At 35.6% G+C, this 24,024-nt stretch overlaps 2 protein-coding genes across 2 annotated transcripts; both read right to left on the bottom strand.

Annotated features, from left to right (window-relative positions):
• LOC109829984 (ran-binding protein 1 homolog c-like) lies at nucleotides 1,296-6,939 on the bottom strand. The gene is made up of 4 exons (XM_020397098.1): nucleotides 6,684-6,939; nucleotides 6,445-6,596; nucleotides 6,238-6,363; nucleotides 1,296-1,885 (listed from the first exon to the last, which is right to left on the bottom strand). Exons 1-4 carry the CDS (start codon nucleotides 6,848-6,850, stop codon nucleotides 1,656-1,658), a joined length of 675 nt encoding a protein of 224 aa, XP_020252687.1. The 5' UTR covers nucleotides 6,851-6,939; the 3' UTR covers nucleotides 1,296-1,655.
• On the bottom strand, nucleotides 8,020-16,833 carry LOC109829983 (ERBB-3 BINDING PROTEIN 1-like). Its single transcript, XM_020397097.1, has 10 exons — nucleotides 16,741-16,833; nucleotides 16,555-16,664; nucleotides 16,375-16,459; nucleotides 15,144-15,293; nucleotides 14,909-15,062; nucleotides 10,429-10,644; nucleotides 10,171-10,307; nucleotides 10,003-10,094; nucleotides 9,468-9,650; nucleotides 8,020-8,524 (listed from the first exon to the last, which is right to left on the bottom strand). The coding sequence occupies exons 2-10, from the start codon at nucleotides 16,646-16,648 to the stop codon at nucleotides 8,454-8,456; spliced, it is 1,182 nt and encodes a 393-aa protein (XP_020252686.1). The 5' UTR covers nucleotides 16,649-16,664; nucleotides 16,741-16,833; the 3' UTR covers nucleotides 8,020-8,453.

Genomic DNA, 24,024 nt, shown 5'->3' with positions numbered 1-24,024 from the left:
TAATAGCATTGAAAGAAGATTGTATATTTTCTCTCTACAAAGGCATCAAATAAATGCATGCTAGTACAAAAGATCACATTGGTTTTTTAGTGGTATGCATAAGCACTTGGATTACCGTGCACCCATGATCATGGCGTTGGGAACCGATAAAGATCTATATCTAAAATTTAGGGTTTACGCCACCCGTTAGCCAAACCATCATAAAGAAACTAACATGCAATCATAAGAAGATAATAAGATCTACATAGTTTGCAATTGGCTCAATTCCTCGTACAACCTGACCCAATTGGTTCAATTACGTTTAACCTAACCCAATTTTATCACATCATCGTCACAGGACCAAGATGCTTTGAACCGTCCACGGAATGAAATGAATCGGCGTGCCACTATGATAGATTTATATCAGATTTTTTTGTAACTTTTTCCATGTTGTTAAGTGTTGAGCACAGATCCATGCAAGGGAATAACCTCATATGCGACTGGAGAAATCTAGCAGGGTTTTTACTTCTTCAATGTTGTTTAGTAAGCACAGGTTCATGGAGAACAACCTCAAATGCAACTGCAGACCATTGATCGATTAAGGAATGATATTCTACTTGTTCAATTAACACAGCCCACAAGATAAATTTGCTTGAAACTCCATCTCCGACTCCGAGGAGTACAATTCATATCAGAAAATTTGCTGGAAACTTCATCTCCGACTCTCAGGAGTACAACTCATATCAGAACACCCCTCGCATACAAATCACATCAATCCACATGGCACGTCGATCAATCCACATGGCACGTCAGAACCCCGCTCCAATCCACATGGCACGTCGATCAATCCACATGGCACGTCAGAACCCCGCTCCGCACCGTGGGAGCGTTTCAATCAACATGGCTCATCCAAACCCCACAACCCAAACCACGCAACGCGGCAAGCCCCGCAACCCAAACCCCGCAACGCGGTTCTGAGCTTGGTGTGGGGTTCTGATAGAAGCGCACTCGATTCCGAGTGTGTAAAAACAAGGGTCACAACATAAGTACTAACATCATATTTGTACATTTCATGTATCTGTAGACATGCAGACCATCGGAAGGCAATGACGTCTCAGTCTTTTCGGTATAACCTTCATCTGCTGCAAATTCATAATACCAAAAGCATGAACAAGTTGCTAAAACTTCTGATCAACATGCTAAAGCTAGATGCTAATAATAAGAAAACCAATGCAACGGTAAACACAGTGAACTCAAGAACTTTTAGACTAGAACCTGCGTTGTACGTCAAAAGATGCAGAAATATATACTACTCCTTGAATAACTCAACCATCTTATAAGAATGAAACGCAAGGTTCAATCTTTTAGGGTAATAAGAATACAACACAACAGAATCACATAGTATATATATCATAAAAGATAAAAGACATCACAATTGTCGGTGGTTGATGATGACACGACAAAATCCAACCAGATACTACATGCATCCCTTGAACCAGAACCCATATTCTTGTTCGATCATTACTCGAAAAAAATCCCACCCGACTCAACAAACTATTCCTCGCTTGCAAACCCTAACCAAACCTTGAATAAGCCCAAGAAACTGATACGAACCCATCATATGCAAGAAGGTGAGGCCACAGACCGACAATATTCTGCTGAAAACTTCGATTCAATCAGGCCTTGTCTGCCGAAGATGCTTCCTCAGACCTTGCTTCAGTTCTTGGCGTTTCTTCTGCAGCTGCAGCAGCCGCGGCCTCTGGGACCTTACCATCGCTTTTACCTTCACGGACGTTTAAATTTTCCAGCAGACCGGCTGCAGCTGTTGCATCTGTGTTCTCCTTCTCTTCGCTCTTACTAAGGGATTCAGCAATGCTTTCAACAGTTTCCATAAATTTCTTGTTATCTGTAAAAATTATTGAAACCATGATGAATCAAATAAGCAACAAAAAGAATACTAAACACAACAAATTATTCGATGTTCTAAGTTTTGAAGTTATCAGTTGCAAATATTTGGGTTTCTTACAACATCCAATGCTTATAGTTGTAAACTTGAGAAAATATGGTTACGAACAAAGAAAAGGAGTTAGTAATGGGTGATATGGATTTGAGCTCAAAGAATGAGAAGAAAAACATATTTGTACTAAAAAAAGCTCTGATCACTAAAATAGCATCACCTCCTTCCAGCTCAAAACAAATAACAGTACTCTTAGCCGAGCAATGTCGGTGTGCACATGCATGAAATGTACATTTGCACATCTATGCTAGCAAAGTCAGGCTACATATATACATATCCCATTTCCTCTCCAGGCACTAGGAAACTGAAATTCGCACACCTACTTGCAGCAATATTTACCACCTTGAAAATGTTTAGATGAGGTAGTCTGGTTCTCACACCACCGAAAATGGGGATGTCACTTATGCTTTGATCAGAAACAACAATCCTTCCGGCGGGAAATTAACACAAAATCTGTCTAACTGGATCTTCAGGTTTTTATCTAATCAGATAAGTCTATCTTTCAACTTCTCTGAAAAGGACACCATACCCCTAAGGTAACATTGATGTCCATATGCAATAACGAGTGGGAAAATTGTCAGAAAAAGAAGAGGTTCAAGGTGAAAAACCTGAAAATATGAACTTCAAATCTCACCAACCAATCAAGCCTCACTGGGGTTTCTCTTGTGACATACAATACAAACAAAGCATTCAACAAGTAGTACAACAACAACAATGTCTCTACCCCAAATTTTTTTAGGGGTCTGCTATGTGAATCTCTAACCATCGATATTTGCGTTCATTTGTCAATCCCATTTCTTAGTGTACATCCACGAATTCAGGGTAACAGACATGTTTCTGCTATTCATGTTATGCACATTTGTTTCATAATTGCATAAACATATTGAGCAGGTAGTAGATTCTCAGAAACAAAACAAAAAGTAGCAACATGCTTTAAACTTCCACTTTAAGTCACAACTCTTACCTACCAAGATCAGAATGCACCATATGCTGTAATCCAAATAAAAAGTTGATCAACAGACAAAATGGTCATACTATAACTGGATCTAAACAAGATCATTGGAATACTTATGAATCCAACCTTAAAAAGAAATATTGGTCAAAGGTATAAGAAAAAAACCATCAATCAGGCCCTAATAGAACTAATTATTTTCTTCACAAGATCAAATACTTCCATTGAATCATGTTGATATGATTAAGGAGATGCTATAGATTGTTCTCCCCAGAGCCAGTTCATCACCTAGACAGCATCTTGGAGACAGTTTAGCACCAGAAAATTTGTCGGAAGCTCCAGCTGGACAGCACTTAGAAGCTTTAAATCCAAGAAAGTAACTACAGTTCTACTACTCTGATGAATTCAGTGAATACTGCATATGCCACATTATCCTTATTTGCTAATCATTTTCACTTATGACGTCGCATCTAGCTTATACAATTATGTTCTACAAAATTCCAGCACACTCGGTAGCAAGGGACTGCCAAGACCTCAGGGAGGGTAAAGAACTTAAAAATTCCAATACCCATTAGTGATTAAACATAGATGGTTGACAGAAATACTGCTATTTCAGATTAAATTAACCAACAAAATCAGAAAAGATCATGCAAAAAATGTGATCTTAAATCCACATGGTGGACACAACAATTCATAGTAAAACCTGATCTAAGGAGCACGGTTACAATAAATATGAAGCTAAAAATAAAAGATTCTTGGCCAACAGTCTAAAGGAGGATTGTTAAATGGACCCAAATAGAAATAATGAGTTTCTTCATCTCCTCCATAGTACTAACGAGATGCTATAGAATGTTCATCTCCCTACATACAGATCACCTAGTCAACGAGTATCTTAAAGAAATGTCAAGTAACAGAATACTTGACGGGAGTAAAGGCAGGCAGGGAAACAAAAGCTTTAGGTCCAAGAACACAACTTTTACAGCTAAAAGATGAATTCAATAGATGCAAGTGATGTAACATATGTCAAATTAAGATAGCTAGAAGCATAAATATATAAAACTAAACAACCAGGACATGTCACCACAGACAAACTTCATCAGTCCAATCTACTGTGTTTGTCAATCATAGTTATTATTAGTAGGGCCAAATTTAGTTTAGGCAATTTTCCCTAAAATTCCAATACTATGATACAGTATTTGCAACTACAAAACTTCCAAACATTGTTTTAATTATCTAGGCCATGGCCTTTATAGCAACTCATACGTCCTTTTACAAGGTTTGCCACAAAACAATATGGTAAATATTTGTAAATACACTTCTGTGAAGATTAAAACAAAAAATAACAAAATCATACTTATGTGGGCCGCGCATGATGAGAGCCTTACGATTTACCCACAATCTAAATTTTTGATAAGCCGTTGACAATTCCAATAATTCCTTAGCCTTGTATAAAGGAATGTTCAATTCCTTCAAACTTTTGCATGTCCCTACTTAGTCTTTGATAAAATAGTGCATTGATAGGGACTGATTACTGAGTTTCCAGATTATTATGAGGTTTTCTCATAAGGAGATAACTTCAATAACTCATTCTTCGTTTACTTTAGTGGTTATGATTTATAAATTTATAGTGGATGCTGGGTAGAAGATAAACCAAAGATCAAGCAGCAATAGAATTTAACAGGTGCATCTTTGATGTCTGTGACATGGAAATTATAATATGGACAATGCTAGTTGGAAAGTGTATCACAAGGCTAAAGTACTTTATAAAAAACAAAGAGTAAGCAAAAGTTTGAAGAAATTGGACATTGCTTTATACAAGGGTACTATTGACCTGTCAAAAAAATTTAATGTTGGGCCCCCCCTATCATGTCACCAATGTAACTATAGTCTAATTATTCTTTTAAGATGCTAGTTTTCATACAAAGCCTTTAGAAATGTTACTTCACGATCTCTTAAACCTCAAAAGAATATTGAAAAATAATTCTCATTAAATTTGATAAGAGTTTTTCAAAAATATAACCTCCAAATCTTACATATTTCTAAAATTATCTTTATATCATCATGTTTGCTAATTTACCCTGGAAATTTTAGTCATCACTCAAATATAACACCCGCCCTTAATAGTCATCCAAATTTTTATCTCCAATATGGCAGGCATATATTCATGGGATTCACCTGACTAAAAAAAATTTCAATTTACCTCCAACATGTTTCTTACACTATCTTTTACTATGTTTCCACTTAATTCATTCTAATATTCTCATGTCACATTTTGCAGTCATTTTCCCAGCATGTCATTTCTTAATTGTTCAGACATACAATATGGCGAATAATGTATCCTTTTGATGAAAACCTCACAAATTGTTCCTTCAATTACAATAGAAATTACTAGGCTCTCTGTCTCACCATACGGACCAATTAACTAAGTAGCAAAACAAATAACTTAGTCATCATTTGGAACTGTGTCATAGTCTCTTTACCTCATTGGATACATGATAAAGGATAGAAAGTACTACCTAAAGTGCCTGATGCACAGAACTCTTAAAATCAATAATTACGCTAACAAGCAAAAAAAACATGTATTTTTATTGAATAATTATCTTATGGAAATTAGATGAAATAATGGTGGAAAGCAACTCTTATGTTTACCACTAAAAAGGCTTCTGAACTTGCGTTTGCAAGTATCTCATAAATACAGAACTCAGACAAACAACCTCATATACCATAAAAAGACACATCCAACAAAGGATAATGTTCCCCCCTATTGGGATCAAGCAAATGTCGATAAACTTCTTATGCAATGCAAATACACTTACTCCACGTCATAATACTCTCTCAAGTAAGAAGCTTTATTGATTCCAATGGCCATTCTGAACTGTGGAACCATAACGGAAACTGCTCAAAGTTATATAACACACCCAAGTCTCAGAAATGGCCATTCTGAACTGTGGAACCATAACGGAAACTGCTCAAAGTTATATAACACACCCAAGTCTCAGAAAAACAATCACATTCGGTTCAACCCATAACGGAAACTGCTCAAAGTTATATAACACACCCAAGTCTCAGAAAAACAATCACATTCGGTTCAACATAAGCACAAAACGAAAACTGCAGCCCAACAATTTGAAGATCCAGCAAACGAAAATTTCAAACATGCAAGGCCAAAATGCTATGAATACCAATAACGATCTATGCAGGAACATTAGGCGACTGAATACTGAAACCTACTAGTTAATAAACAAAGTCGTTAACTTATTAAAAAGTATAAAGGGGCAAAGAATCTCACTCTCAACAGATCCAAATCGAATGCAGAACATCTCCTCCTTCAACTCCCCATCAGAGAAATCAGGCGCGTGCCAAACACAAGACTTATCATTCCCAACATGCTCCTGCATCTTAATCGTCGGAAATACTACAAAGCAAACAAATCAAAAACTTCAATCAAGCTAACCCTAACAAATCAAAACCCTAAACAAGCCAAAAAATAATTCACCATAATGATTGGCGCAAATCTTGAGGGTCTTGGCCTGCCTCATAACCAGCCGAACCTTTCCGGTCTCCTTGTGCTTCAACAGCCTCACGCTCCCCGTACCTCGCTCCTTCCACTGGTTCCCCTCCTTATCGAACCGATACAACTTCGCTTTCCTAGACAAAATCAAGACAGTTTAGAATAGAAAGTGGTCGTGAAACCCTAGGGATGATGAGATCGATGGCAGATCTGAGGAGATTTACAGGTCGAGGATGGCCTCCTCGTCCTCCTCGCCGGTGGTGACGGCGACCTCCTCGAGCTTGATGATCGGGGCGATCTGAGCTCCGGTGTCCTCCTCCTCGTTGGCGGCGGCGGTGGCGGTGTCGTGGGATTCTTCCTCGTCTCTGCGATCGGCGTCGGAGCTCGCCATGGCAAAGGATTTGGTCGTTTTAAGAGCGAGTGTGGGGGATCTCTAGGCGGAGATGAGTGTGGAGTTTGTACAGCTAGGGTTTTAATAAAATAAAAAGAGTTTATATATAGGGAAGGCCGGTGGGAAAAGGGAACATCGAGAGATGGGGTGGGACCCATACGCAATTATGAGGCCGGGAGGGCCGGGTTATAGGGCCTTGATGGGCTTAGTATCAGCCCAAAAGAAGGAGCACTTCGGCCGGCTGGCTTAACGTCACGTAAAGTGCACGTGATTATTTTCTTTTCTTTTCTTTTTTTTTTATGATGTTGTCACGGGTCTAGAATACCCTTGATCGTTAAGAAATGGAGAGTGAGAGAGTAGATAAAAATTTATTTCACATAGATATATGTTAATTTCTTGCAGAATTTCTAATGAATGCTAGTTAAAAGTTAACAACAAGATAAATAATAAAAACCGGGCTTGGAAGGTGCCGTAATATGAATTTTTTGCATTTAAAATTTCTTTTTTATTTCCATTTGAGGGGTTTACTTTTTATTATTATTATATATTTTGGGTACCGAGAACTTTGGCTTTTAATACCAGCCAAGTAAACCCGGCCCCTTTTATAGTTTAGACTCAGATGAATAACACAAATATTGCAGTGCCCAGATCCAGATGAATAACACAAATATTAGTGCCCAGTAGTCGAAAATTGGAGATGGACATGCGGGGTACCTAATTATTATTTTACCAAATAAATATAAATAAATAAATAACAAGCTGATAAGATTATGCAAGTGGTGATGACCTGTCTTCATGAGAATGATCATAACATCGAGCTTCTAGTTAATGGACAGTATTACACCAGTTTAAAAGATATAATCAAGTAAGGGGGGTTATTCATTGGTGTAATTTAGGGGATAATAGAGTAATTTTTGGAACAACAATGTTTGATGTTATTCATTGGTGTAATTGGAACTGGAGTCAACTTTGTGCTTGGTTTGTTAGAGATGAGGCCATATAAAATATCGCATGACCATCACATTATAAAATGCCAATGCAAGTTGGGAAACGAACGACGTCCGAAGAAATAGAGCTATAATGTGATCATACTAGTCGTATATTTCATTTCATGGATTAATATAATCCAACTGAAATCTTGTCCTTCAATTTACAAGGGAAAAAAGGCAGAAACAAAGATGTAATAATTTGAGAAGGGGCATAGAGAGATTGTGCAATGTACATAATCACAAGAACTCTTTCTTACAATCTTATTCACATCAATATATAGAATTAGTCCTGAGCAGTAAATTCTTAATCAGTGAACTAAAAGCCCAGAGAAATTGCAGACAAGGACACTCCTTTTGAGTCAAAATGCATGATATTACAGTGCACAGTAAACTAAGACGAGGTTCTTTTCCCCCCTTCATTTCCAAATTAGCAACTGACTAAGCACTTCAAGGCGCAAACCTTTGATAAGTTGTACCCCCCGTTTTGTCAAATAAAATTTTTCGTCGCATAACTTTTGCATCTCTTTTGGCTGAAATTCATTTTAGGGCGGAGGGTTTTCAAGGGATCACCGATAACAGATGTGCGGTAAAGATAACACGAAAGCTGTAGCTTCTCATTCCTTAGGTGCACTGCCATTCGATGCTTCATCCATCGGTTCGGCCTCAGTCGTCTCAGCTTTCTTGCCTGTAAATTTAAAGGTGCATCTGCCCATGAGTTCGATATAGAAATGTCCAACAATCAAATATGTAGGTGCTGAAGTCGTTATTCTTTTACTATTTAGGTATATACAGCCACTAGTGTGCACCCCGGCCACTTTTTTTATTTTTTCTACAGTAATTCCTTTTTAAAATGCCACCGTGGTTTCTAATGGATGCTACAGTAATTTATCAAAAAAATGGTATAGTTCTGTTATGTACTACGTTGATATTGCTACAGTAATTCACTGTAGTATTTATTACAGCATGAATAGTGGATCTTTAGGTCCTCCTATAAGTATAGTCCTGTATGTATAGAGGAGTAGATAAGTTCCATATAGAAATTTCAGAACTCTCAAACAAAATTTTATTACAGTGAACAATGCGAAAAAGCAAATGAAGTAATAAATGGCTTTTGCAGGAGAGTGATTTTCAGTACTGAGCGTTTGTTGGTTTTACTCAAGAAGTTCCATATTGAAAACCGAACAAGGTAAGAAACAGAAACGCCTGGAGCAAACTATGTAACAAACAAAAACAAATATTAACTGAACTGGGTGTCTGGTTCAAGTTCAAAAAGTTAGTTTTGGCATTAAAGTTTACAGGAAACTGAAGAGAGGGAGGCACAGTTAAGGAACCACTGTAGCTGTACGTTCATGACGTACAGTCATTGAGTATGATAGATATTGATATGTTGTTATAGAGTAATATCCTGTTATTATTATATTGGACAGAGATTGGAGAAGCTTCTAGCATTGCAATATAAAGACTGAAGAGATTCAGAAAACAGAAAGTCCTATAGCGTGCACAAACATCTTGCAATATCATTATTTGGTTAAGTTCCCACAAAAAAATTTATTCGGTTAAAGATTAAGTTAAAGAACACAAGAACTTAAAAAACAAAGGCAGAGATGAATAATGAAATAAAAACGAACCTTTCTTCTTCTTCCCTCCACCTTTTTTCTTTGTCTTTATGCCCAATGCTAACCATGCTTTAATTTCAGGATCATCATCTATGGTCTTTGTAGGTTGCAACTGTTGCAAAGGATGAGAGGTAATTCTGTCTGATCCATTTGGCATTAACAGCACTGTAAACTTGATGTGAGCAACAAGGTCACCTGTCATATGAAAAAACGAGAGTTTCAGTTATTTGGTAGTCCAGCAGGCCTGCAAGCGTGAATGTCTCATGTGCATGATATAACAAGAGAAAGGTGTGAAACAATTACTAATCGCATGTTTGACAGAAAAAATAACAACTTCAAATTGTGTACTTAATTAAATTTCTTTAAATGGCAACTGTACGTTTAACAATTTATTACCAACTTCTGAATGAGTAGGGGAGTCATTAAACTAGGCTACACAGATACTTGGAATAATAGAAGAAGTTATTTCTGTAATGCTGAGATTATTTACATTAGCATGCTATAATGGTCTAAACAATCCATTTGGAAACAACTGTGTAGGGCTTACCTGGCTTCTCATGCAAAACAGGATAGGGTTGCAATAAATCATGGTTCACACATTCTACCAGCCCAAGCCGGGCACGTTTCTCCTCAAAAGCCCTGCGGACAAGAAATTTATGATAAGATAGAACACTGAGACTTCATAAGTTCCACATCACAAGTGAAGGTGACAGACCTTGCAGTAAATGGCATTATTGGAAACTTCTGGTTTATCTCACTAAAAATAAACCTTGACGCCTTCATTTTTAGGTGGTAATTTTTGTCTACAGCTCTTTTATAAATAGTGGTTTGCCTTTCGTCCAACAACTTCGGCTACAAGTTGAAGAATTAAAAGGAACAACCCATGATCAGGAACCAAGAAATGAGTATGGCACAACATTAGCAATAAAATAACAATGCTTTTTCAAGTAACAGAAAAAGACATTTAAATTACCTTCCCTTCTCCTGTGCTTGTAACTATGTCAATTGCATACACTTCATTTTCCTCAAATTCCGCATCATCTACCCTAGTCTCTGGATTGGACACACTAAGCACAACTTTGTTCCCATCAATTACAAACTGTTTTAGCTGATGACTGAGGACCCCTTCAACTATTTTGCAATCATAAGCAGCAGCCACCTTCTGGATAGCTTCAGTTACATCCTTATTCTGTTAAAAAAATAAGACAAGGATAATGAGCATTAAAAATGGTTACCAGGGTAGAGGATCAAATCAACTAACCCAATCAATACGCTATTCCAAGGAAACAAAAAAATGGCAGGAAAAAGTTTCATAGTTAACACTAAAAGAACTCAACTATCAGGAGTTGCAGATAACAGTTGTTCCATATCCTGCTATAGTGTTATATAACTGAAATAAACATACATTTACTTTACTGTCGATATATTTTCCAGAAGCTACAAGCATATTAGGTCACTGTCTGTATACTTCTAGTAGTTCTTATACTGCAGAAACTGCCCAAGAGAACTCATTGTCTGAAGTAAAAGAAGATGACTCTTTAATCAGACCATAGACCATCTTTCAGACCATAGACAACAGGAAATAGTACTCTAGTTTCCAAGTTATTCGAACACCTTTGACAAATATGGTACATCTATTACTTCTAACTTCAAAGCAGAACCTCAAAATTACAATTCATGCTACAGAAGATACTATTCTTGATTCAAAATTACAGTGAATTTTTTGGCCCTTTATTTATTGTTCATGGATGGAGTTCAAGCTGAAGTAACATTTTTTAACCTTGAAAACATTGTTCAAATCTTTTTTTTTTGGTTCAAATGATGAATTTAAACATTTCACAAATATAAATTTTTCTGGCTCTATTACAGAAATAATCCCCGCAGCAACGTGCGGGCTTAATACTGGTGAGAATAAAGGGGAAACAAAAACTAAAATATGAGGAATTAGATAAATTGGGAGAACCAAGAAAGAATATGATTAGTATTTTATCAACAATGAAAATAATTAATGTTACGTCAGATTTAGAAATGTCAGCTACAAATATATTTCCCGATGCTAGGAAAAGAAATAAGTTCCAATTGAATCTTAGAAGAAGCCGAGCAAAATGTAGGCAAAAGAAAAAAGAGGCCAACAAATCAACAGCCGCCTAGCAAAGTCGCTGTACTATTTCATCAAAACACATCATCTAACTCTTGGTTAGTAAGGAACCAGCATTATGAGAAATGTGCACTGCTACAACGTAATTGTTGTTTTACTGGGCGTTGGCTACAAAGACAATTCTAGGGAAACAAATAAGCTCTAATATAATCTTAGAAGCAGCCAAGCATAATGTAGGCAAATAGTCATCATGACATCCATATTACATTCACATTCATGTTCAGTATTTCACCCAAAAAACAGCACCTAACTTTTGCGCTGGTAAGGAACTATGAGCTGTGGCCATAATAAGGAACTATGAGCTGTGGCCATAAGTTTTTAACTAATCAACAAGCAATAAGAAAACAGCTATGCAAACTTAAACAGCAAATGCACTTCTGAACATGAAAGTTCATAAAACCTAGAGTACTAGACCATATTACTTGTAGTAAAATATTGAATTAATAGAAACAGAACAGCTTATGAAACTGAATTTAATAAGAGTTTTGAACAGAAAGAAAACTTCAAATAAAAAATAGATTGTTTCGATAAAAATACTTCAAATCAAAAGTATAGGAGAGCAAGGCACGCATGTCAAGAATAAAAATCAATGCTAATCATCAGAGCACTAAGAATTATGATGAGATTTCATGATACACTACTGCAGCCACAAAGATCCTAAATTAGTCAAGTTTTCCTTGTTTCATGCCTATAAGAACAGAATATATCAAGAAAAATTGTGCATTTTTTTCTCCTGTGGTTGCTCTTCCCCTAATATCCAAGAGAATCCAGTGCTGGTTTTTCCAACAGAACATTTTTTTGCACATGGTAAAGGAATTTGCCAACCTACATATATCTTAATCGTGGTGAAACAGTAAAAGAGATATTTTACTTGCTTATTTAGTAAAGGAGGTAACCCCTAAGAGAGAATAAAGCCATGTTGCTTTAGGTCCTAAGAAAATGGAAGTGTCTTTTCCTTGGGGGGGGTGTGGGTTGGGAGAAAGTGTGCCTCAGGAAATGCAAACCTGTCAGAGTAACTATGACATGAGCTTCATGTGGAATTTCTTCCATAGCTTCAAATCATTACTCATCACTCAGAAGAACTATAATGTTCCTCGCTGAGGGCAATGATGCCAGTTCAACCACGATAAGTTTTGAGTAATAACAAAGCAAAGAAAAGGTGCTTATATCTAACATAAGTTTGAAGGTATATTTGCATAATGTAGAAAAGTTATTGATGTTCTACACAAAATTTATGCAAATACAAAGAGTAAAGAATGTGGTAGAGAAATTAAGGAAAAAGCATGATTCTCTATCAGAGTAACTATGACAAGAGCTTCATCTGGATAGTAATCCATAGCTAAATGACAAATTTCATCATATAGAGAGTTCATGCATGTAAAACCAAAATAATTTTCAAAAGGGATTCCTAATTCACGGGCATCTTCCAATCAGAAGTTTGTTCATTGGTTTAAAAAGTGGTTTAGGCTCTTGCCTAGGTGCCCACCTAGGCCTAAGCGGTACCTAGATCGCCCGCTTAATTCTTGAGAGCGCGTCGAGCAAACATGGGACATTTACGTGGATCCACAGCGTCAAAAAAGATACTTAGTGCCAAGCATAACAATGATGAAGAGAACAAATCAGGTTAAAATGAATACACAAGAACTCAATCCATGTTCATCTCAGATAAAACGTTGAGGATAGAATTTTAAATCTTTGAAAAAAAAATCCTTCCTCTAGGGGTACTTAAAAAACCACCTACTTGTGCTTATGCTCCAGCTAGGCGCTATATCTGGCGCCTGGTGCTTTCTAAAATACTGAATTTGTTCACGAAAATATAAGTATATGGAAAACAAGGTTATCGATAGCGGATAGCGTCGCATAGCGGTGAGACATTGCTAAGGCTATTTGGGGCTATTGCGGCAAAATAACAGTAAAAAACACAAAGTCAAATAGCGGTCTAATTTAGATATGTATAAATACTAAAAAAAAGATTAAATAAAAATCTAAAAAATCTAAAAGTACATATTTGATGATTTAAAGAGATCCTATACATGAAATAGGCATGTAACCATCACGTAATACCGAAGTTGGCTGGAGGAGTCAAAGAGTCATCGTCTCCGAGAAGAAGAGCTGAGCGGTGAGAGGACTGTCCTAAGAGGCGCTCACAATGAAGGAGATGAAGGAGATGAGAGGAAGTAATGAGGTAGGTGTCAGAGACTATGAGAGGTGGCGGGAGTATGTCGAAAATCACAGGAGACGGTGAAATGCAATGATTAAGGGTCGGGTTTAATTTTAAAAAAAATAAACCTCAAACCGCTTTTAAATAGCAATCAAAAAACGAATTTCACATGCAATCACCCACTATTAACCGTTATGGCACACTATTGGCCGTTTTTGTGAACGGAAAGCGTATATTCCGCAATGTCGTCGCTATTAGGCGATAGTATAGCAGGAAGGGACCACTAACGCTATTAGCGCCGCTATTGCGGGACTATTTACCGCTATTTATAACAGTGATGGAAAGTAATCATAAATTCAATAATTTTGTAATCAAGAACATCCACAATCAAGAACTCCAAACTAATGTAAGGCTTAAAATCTTTCTGCATAAAAAATTATCAAAAGGAGAAAATTGCACAAAAACATGAATCTCTATCAGAGTAACTATGACAACAGCTTCATTTGGATATTACTCCATAGCTAAAAGACAAAAGTTCATCATTTAGAGAATTCATGTCATGCAAAACCAAAAATGAAGCAAAAATAAGGAAAACATTCATCCAACAAAATGATGGGAAAAAGAAAAAAGAAGTTGATTCTTATGTGAACTACAAACAAAGATATAGAAAACACTATAGATCTTAGGCAAATGATGCTGGTTAAACACAAATGAAATTCGAGAAAGAAGTTTCGGACCACACTCCTCAATTGCATAAAGGATTTCAGTATCTTGTGATTTCAAAATCCCAGTTCAAGTATCAATGTTAATGATCTTAAATTGTTCATATCCACGTGCATCAGTCACCAAATACAAGCAGGTCATTAGCAACAATAGAAGAAGTAATAAACATAAAATAGCACATCCATCCAACTCATTCCTGATATGCTTGCTCAAACAGCGTTGCCTAGTACAATTAACAAGTGATATCCCTAAGAACTAAACAAATCCATGAGATAATCTTCAAGAGACAACATCAGTCTCTGAACATTCACACTGAAGGCATAATTTTACTTCAAGATACCTAACTAAGAGATCAAATAACTATAATATCTAGGTAATAGTTCACAACAAAAGAGATTATATTTCATGCACCTTCTTTCCAGGTCTCACAAGCCTCAGGGCAACCTCTGAAGCAGTGTTGGCTGCTGCAATCACATCCGCTGCTCTCCCAGTCACAGGTCCTTCTTGAAGTACGTGAGTGTGTGCGACAACCGCAATAAAACCATCTATATGACACCCCATGTCACTGCAATCGAAAGGAAGCTATAAATATTCTTACAATCCTTAAACTGTTCAAATTAAGAAATGGGAGACCACTAAGCCTTACATTTTCACAACATCATTCTCTTCCAAGACAGTCTCATCACTGGCCAATGGTGAGTAATGGCATACAATGTTGTTGACAGAAATACAAGTTGGGAAAGCGATGCCCCTCTCAATCTTTTTCTTTACATTCTTGTACATGCTTCCAGCTTGCCTGAAGACACCATTACAGTACATGATATAAACTTATTATTGCACAAATAAAAGGTAGAATGAAGCAAATTTTGCAGCATACCAAAACGAGATAAACTTTCTTGTGCAATCATACCATCTCTAGATCAAAACATTCAGAATATATGAACTAGTAAAATGCTTCAACAATTTTACATATCAAATATACAAACATGAATCAGAAATAGCAAAAAGGTACAGTAAAATCAAAGCATAGGATCCCGCTTCTTAAAATTACGTTCACATTTACAAAACTAGATTGCCAAACAATAATCTACACATAAACAGAGAAAATACAAAAGCAAGTATAAACAGTAACACACGTATAATCTTTCTTGTCGAGGGTCACTAATTTCCCCTAACCTAGAATCTTTATGATTTCTACCTATTGAAGATGTGCAGTCCATATCAATGACAGTGTAATAAAACTAATAATAATTGAAAACATAAGTTTAGCACATATCTTTTGCGAAGAAGTGCTACAAAATGGGCATATTACATGAGTGTATATTCGCTTGACAAATGAATTATCAACTCATCCAAATGGACTTTCTAGAAACCATTGTTAAAACAAAGAAAGAAAACAAAACATATCTAAATATATATAACAAGAAAAACCAATAGACTTTCTAGAAACCATCGTTAAAACAAACAAAGAAAACAAAACATATCTGAACATATATATAACAAGAAAAACCACAAACCCTCCCAATCTACTGATAATTGACAAGCCACGTTAATCTTGTGACATAATGGGAACAGCCTACGAATTGATACAGGGTTCCCTAATTATTATATGGGTTTTTCTATAGAGTGCCATGGGCACTCTATAGAAGAGGAGAGAGATAGAGAGAGATGATTGAGGAGGGGGCCCACCTAATTTGCATTGGGATCCCCTCCCCAATCATAATCGCTCTATCTCTCTCCTCTCTTATAGAGCTCTATAGAAAAACCCTTATTATATTCCACCTACTTTTTATTAAGTCTCGGTATAAATTAAATCACCATGTTGACAGTGAAATTACACAAATATATAAATAAATAAATAACAAATATAAACTCACTCTCTGATAAAGGTGTCTCCTTTCTCACAAATGTCAACAATCTTCGCCTTCGGCTTGCATTCCGACAACACCAACTGAAGCGCCTCTGCCCCCCGATAATTTTTTTAAAAAAAACAATTTAAGCCTCCTTTCGAATGAAAATTAAACGGAACGAAAAATAGAGGGGGAGAAATCTAATACTGTTAACGATCTCAGCCGCGCTCTTGTATTTAGTGACCACATCAGTGGAAGAAAGATCCAACTCCTTCTCCTCCTTCGATTCGTCGTCTGACATCTCGCTTTCTTAAACCCTAAATCAGGAAGGTGTCAGAATCGAGAATCGAGACTTGAAGTAGAAAATGCGAAACCCTAGGTTGAGATTGATACCTGAATGAACTTGGAATCGAGATTCTTCTTCAAGCTTTTTTAGAGAGAGAGAGAAAGCGGAGGTGAGCAAAATGAGGAGCGAGAGAGCAAGCGGGCTAGGGCACCGCGTTGCTGTTACGCTTTTATAGGATGGCCTGGCTGGAGCAAGAGCACGTGTATCTCACGTGGTAGCGGGGGAGCGACGTATAGGGACATCACTGGGCTTTCTTTAATTCAACTGAAATGTTAACTGGGCTGGACTCGTGGGCCAGTACATATAAGTTACGCGCTATGCTGCTGCTTCTTTTTTTTTTTTTGGAGTTAACCCTTACTTACACAATTTGATGCTTTGTTTTATTTATTGACTAGTATGCAATACGCGCGTTGCACGTGATGCATGTTAAGAAACTATAAAAAGTGAGGCATTTGAAGGTCAAATCATATTTTGCGCACCATTTTTAAGACTATTTATTGAACATATAGCCCATATAGAACAAATACTAATAATATACATTTCCAAATAACATCTACTAAACACGTTTAAATCAAATAAATCGCAAAAGTAAGAAAGACAGTAATGATATCAGTTACATCATCATTTAGACCTTCTTGTTGAAAGCAAACATAATTGCAACTCTATTGGTAAAAGGAGGAGAAAATGATGAAAATAAAAGAAAACTTTGGAAAACAAAGATAAAAGTGAAGGTGTTAGGATTCCAGGTAACATAGAAACTTGAAGCTTCATATGCCAAATTAATGACAACGCATAATTTGGAACCCCTGAACAAATCATAATGTGTAGCAGAAGGCAAGCAATATCCATTCATCACTTCGTCATCCTATAAAAAGAAGGAAAAAAACACTTCAAGGGGTTATAAATAAGAAAAGTAACTCCTTGTCAGCTCATGTTGATCATCCTCACACTTGGCGCCTCCTTGATCTCAACAGCCCATCATCCTAAATATATTAACATAACATTTTATAAGAATATGAAATTATAACTCCTAACTCTCACTTCAACCGAGCAAGTTATATTTTTAAAAAATATCAAACTTGCATTTAAAATGAATTTATAAAAGATGTACCACTGCATAAAATACCTAAAGTTCAATTCAGTGAAAGAAAGCCTGGCATATGAGAGAATTTTAGTATGAAAATTCTTAACACCCCTTATAATTTTAAAGTTTTCATGTGGTGGAAGGGACTTTAAGACAATTAGCTATCTCCAATAATTTAAAAATGTGTCGTATTGCAGATTACACATTTTGTTTGAATCATATACACATCTGCATGTTTGAAATCCACAAGTTAAAGTTGTATTGATTTTGACATTGGCCTTAGATGCAGACGCAGAAGTTTCAGTAACTCTTTGCTTTAGATCTGATCCTTGTTGTTTCTAATGGAAATCAATGGAAAATACATTTTTTCCCTATGAAAAGCATCCATAGTTGAAAACAGAAAGAGCATTTATTAGGATGGTACAAAAAATGTTTTAGATTCGTCCTTATAAATTGCTTTGAATTTCTCCTTATTTATTCCAACTTAAGTGATGTTAGAGAGAAATAAAAAGAGTGACATAGACAATAATTTATCGGTAGTCCAATTTGGAACAAGTAGTAAGCAATGTTTATTAAATTCAACATAGGTGCAATATAGCTCACGAAATCATATGCTCAATAAATCAAACCAAAATAGATCCAGGATTGAAAAAAATAATCCAAACTTATATTTAGCAGGACTTTAGTAAGGATTAAAATATAAACAAACTCGAATTCATTCAAAGCATGATGTATTCATAGATCCATATACTTTAGTAAGGATTAAAATATAAACAAACTCGAATTCATTCAAAGCATGATGTATTCATAGATCCATATACATGATAACTATCAACTCGAATTCATTCAAAGCATGATGTATTCATAGATCCATATACATGATAACTATCTCTTGTTTATTCGTTTGTATAACTTGATCATAGCAGAGAGTGTGAACTAAAAGAATCAGCCACATTAAGTAAGAAAAAGATCATCAAGGAAAACACACCTTGCAGGTACACCCATTCCTTAGAGTTGACGCTACTACTAAATTGATTAACTTTCATCCATAAGGCCATTATAGATCATTATACCTTTTTTTTAAATATCATTAAATTGGTGAGAAAATGTGCATCATAAGAATAAAATGAAATAAAAAACTATAAAAAATGTTTAAAGAAATTGTTAAGTTTGAGCAGAAAATGTACTATATTTACCTTTGATCTATCCCCAAGCATGGATGATTATTGTCATAAACCTTCCTATAGAATAAAACCATTTGGATTGCAAGTTCACCCATGTGTCATCTCACACTATGTTTAACCTGAAATTATTAGTCAATGTTTTAAATAGGATTTTTATTATATTTGCGAAAAAATGTTAAAGAGACTAAAAGGCAAAGATATAAAGATTTAACTAAGTCGATAAGGTTTTAATTACCCATACAAACTTAAGAATCTACAAACTGGAACAAGAAACAAAAATTATGATCAAAATAGGTATAACACAAATTTAAACCTTTTCAATCATTTATAATTTATACATAAAATTATGATCAAAAACTTACAAAATCCATCAATTTCATAAGCCGAGTTTGTATCAACTACTCAAAAGGACAAAGATAAGCAATTATGATGGCTTTTCATAAGTGTTCTGGCTGGTAAACTTAGCAATCTTGATTTTTATCATTTCATTAGAGATTCAAAATAATACGAGATTAACGGATTTGGGAAAATACAAAGTACCTCATATAAACTCACATGAGTTGTGAACCATAAGCTGGTGAATTTAACTCTAACCTTTTTGCCCCATGGAACTATCAATTGATGACTCTCTAAATTAATCTAAATTAAGTTGTCAAATAAAAGGAATCTCCTAAGCTGATCATGCAATAGAATTGTACTGGTTAGAGGACAACTATTTTACACTATAAAGATTCAAAGTAATTCTATTAAGAAAACTACTTGCTAAAAATCCAAATATAAAAGTTGTCATTTATTATTTGAACTAGACAACTAAAGGACAAAGAACATTTATACTGGTACTCATATATATTACCTAATACAATATAAACTCTTTACTTGGTATATTTCACAATTTCTAGTAAAAAAAATTTACAAAATAATATTTTAGAGTATAAACTGATCATGAGTTTATAGTAGCAAATTCAAACTCCATATCTATATAAAGCAAAAATACATGATAATGAATAATATAGTTGAGAATAATATCTCATATATATACTCCATTGTTTAATTTAGCATATATAAAGTGGGCAAGCGAAGAGAATTGTATGTAAAGGGACTATTTTGAAAATGTAACATCCAACAGTTTAAGAAGTTGAATCAAAATTAACAAAAGCAATGTCAGGAATATTACTGATGAATGGTGTCACAATAAACCTATTCACAATGTGATTGCTAACACAATTTCTCCTATTAACACATTTTGATACTCATAAAATATGTAACCTTGGTCTTCATTAAATCACATAAAATTGCCAAATTCACCAAAGAACCGTACATCAAAGAAACAGAAAATAGGAAGACCTTATGTGAGCTTATGGTCATATTATGCCTCTGTTTATCCATGTGGGCATGCGTGTTTTATGTGTCACAATTTTGATTAGGAAATATTTTTAAATTGAACCCTATCCCTCCTTACTCTACTTCCTAGTAAAAAGTAGAACGAAAAAAATTGCTCCGCTTAATGTAGGCGTCTAAAAATACCTATAGGTATCCACACACAGCTCGAGACAGAGAGAAGACGACGGACATTGTTATCCGAGTCTAAGAGGATTATCTGACGCCGACAAGCGCCTGAAGCAAAACGGCGAATCAAGTGACCTGCGCGCTTGACAGTCAGCTCGCGCGCGCCAATCAGCTCGCATGCGTCAATCAACACGCACGCGTCAATCAACTCAAAGCATATAAATCAACGAAGCGAACCAAACACGCGAAAGGACAAGTCTCAAAGAAAGAGAACGGAAAAGAAGAAAAAATCAACAAACCTGCGCGAGCGCATGACAGAACAAACTGACCTGCGCGAGCGCGGGACGGAACAAACCGACCCGCGCGAGCGCGGGGCAAGCGCGGGTCGGACTGATCCGACCCGCGCAAGCGCGGGTCGGACCGGTCTGCCGCGCTGTTTTGACCCCCTGATGTGTATTTCGACGGTTTTAACAGTTTTCTCAAGATCTTTTCAGTTCCAGAGGTTCTTAACTGGCTTGAGATCATCCCCAAACGTGGTTAGGCTGTTGTCAACTGAAGATAGAGCCAAATCACTTGTTCTCATCCAAATAACCGCTTCTGAAGCCCTATAAATACAAGCCTAGGGCCTCCTTTCAGCAGGGGCGATTGATTATCAAGACGAGGAGGTGCTGCCGGATTGTGGAGTCAAAGGAGCACGAATTTCAGCGAGGGTTGACAAATCTTGGCGAGTTCTTCGGCATAAAGAAGGAGAGTTCGAGAGATCCGACGCCCGTTCCCGTCCGTCCCTTGAGATTAGGCTTGGTCTTAATCTCGAGAAGAGCCCTGATTTCGCTTGGTCGATTTCAGCGCTTCAAATCAAATACTTCCTCGGCGAAGGCGAAGCTCTGTCGAATTTTCCATCAACCGGATCCAGATCTAAGGCGGTCCACGGATAAACCCCGGCACAGGCAAAGATCCCACGCAAGCAGAAGACCGATAAACGATCTCTGCGTTTGTTTTGACGAGAGTTGTAACTTTTGTTTTCATTGTGTAAAAATCTTATAAAAAGATTATCTTTTTTTGTTTTCATTGTAACGACTAAAGTTGTAATGAATACCACAATGAATACAATAATTTTCGACGCAAACACTTAAGGCTAGGATTGGCTTAGAAATATTGGCATCATCTTACTGACAATTTGTAATAAAAAGAAATTGTGATAGAAAAGTTCTTGCAAATTATCCATCTTATAAATTAAAAAAATAACATTCCATCAACGCAAATAATAATAACTACAACAACTTAAAAAACATTTGCTCAAATAGTTAGGAAATTATGATAGAAAAGTGTTAGATTCATTCCATTAATGCACTCAAACTAAATTCAATAATATAACTTACAAACAATCATTCATTTTCTCCAACACAATATCAATCTCCTATTCCTAATAACATCCTAATCTCCAAAAATTCATAAAGCTTAGTAAAACGTATGATTCTAGTTAGCCACTCTCTCCAAAGAAACTTCTTTTCTACTTTTACTTATCTTCTAACCTCCTAATAAATTAGGCAAATTAATGAATATTAGGAATAGAGCTAGAGTTTAAACCTTTAGAAAATCCATATGGAAAAACTTCTAGAAATTGCAATTCTACTTAAGCCGCTAACAAACTAAAGAACAAATTTTATATTTTTTTTTCCTCAGATGATAACCTGAGTTAGACAAGATTTTCTAATTGACTAATAAGTAAACATAGCAAAAAGGGAGGTATTAATCTCATTATCATCCTAATTGTATTATTGATGCTCCTAATAAAGTTCTTGATAGGCTTCATACTTACTTTATTCTTGTAGAAAATACCTTAAATTGGAGCTATTGAAAAAAAGTGCTCTGTTACCTTGATAGATGGGTTCTCCTACCAAACAGAAATCCCTGTAATCATCACTACATTAAAAGAATAAGAAAATTAAAAACATATTAACTAAAATAAAGAATAATTTCAATGGGAAAACTACATAAGAAATTAGAATAATCAGAATGAGAAAAAAAAATTTTAAAATCAATACTTACAATGAAGAAATTTGATTTTTTTTCTCCATCATATTCCAACAAAGAACAAATTTATACAAGCAATGGGAGTTGTGAAAATAATATTTTCATTTAATTTGGAGTCGAGTAAGATGGAATTTGAATAGCCATTGCAATTAGTGGTAATTATTTGATTACACAGTGTAATAAGATAGATAAAAAAGATTGGATTATGTGTGTGTGTGTGTGAGAGAGAGAGAGAGAGAGAGAGAGAGAGAGGGAGAGAGAGAGAGAGAGAGAGGAATTGAGTAGGCTGAGTTGCAAATCATGGGAGTTGATCCGTCTCATGATTTATAGCTTTTACAAAGAGATGTTGTAGGAAGAGAGTCGATCAGGTTGAGAGAGATATAGAGAGAAATAGAGAGGGGAAAGAGGCGGACAGATTTTGACGCCATAGGGATAATGAGATATATAGAGAGAAATAGAGAGAGAAGAGAGGCGGGCAGATTAATTTTAATGCCACATGGATAAGGAGAACGGTTTAGAGAGAGCCTAGAATAAATAGATGGTCAGTTTGCAGAAGAAGCGATTAAGACAAAGTGACAAAGAAATAAGGGTTTTAATTGATCTTATTTCATTTAATATATATTAATTATTTTAATTAAATTAATTAATTTAATTTAAATCAAAATAGGATTGCATTGGATTTTATGGGAATTATAAACATTGTAAAGGGTAAAGTAGGCATTCAAAAGTTTTGACACTCATTCTCTCTTTTATAGATAGTATTGATATTGATATAGATATAGATATAGATTTATAGATAGTATAGATATAGATTATCTTCACACGATGAAAGCGACCCTTTGTATGGATTATATTTAGAATAATATGTTTTTGCCGCTTAATTGTTCCCATTATTTCTCCTCGTTGGAAGCTATCATGATGTCGGTTACGGCGACGATTGCAACATTGCGTCTCCGCAACTATAAAGTATTTGTTTTTCTTTTTCTTGTACTTTGTTTTGATCATCTATGTAAACAACAATTTGTCCAAGAAAATATTCATACATCATGCAATATCTCCCATTTATGTATTCTTTTACTTATTTTAAACGCCATGTTATGATTCACACCTTCAGGACTGATGGTGCAAGGTAAATCAGGTACTTTTGAGATATACATATGCATACACATATACGCATATACATGTGGACGTAGAAAAGAGAATCACTCGTGTATCGTGATCAACACATTCACTATAGTCTAAATTACCGTTTAATTTGTACAATAACTAAGTGATTTGAGTCAATCCGAGCATTAAAAAAAAACAAGTGGGTTATTGCATATGTACTCCTTAAAATCACGGGCCCAAATATTAGTATTTGTAAAACTACCCCTCAAATTTTCACTTTGAAAAAAATACCCCTAAAATCAAGAAATCAACAACTTGGTGATAAAAAGCTGACTATTTTGTTGATAAATTTTATATTGCAATTAGAAATTAGCTTATTAAAGCTGATGATTAATTATTTTGAGAGTTATTTTTTC

This window comes from Asparagus officinalis, chromosome 2 (genome assembly GCF_001876935.1).
Source record: "Asparagus officinalis chromosome 2, Aspof.V1, whole genome shotgun sequence".
Taxonomy (NCBI): Eukaryota; Viridiplantae; Streptophyta; class Magnoliopsida; order Asparagales; family Asparagaceae; genus Asparagus; species Asparagus officinalis.
This window is presented reverse-complemented; position numbering and strand designations above follow the sequence as displayed.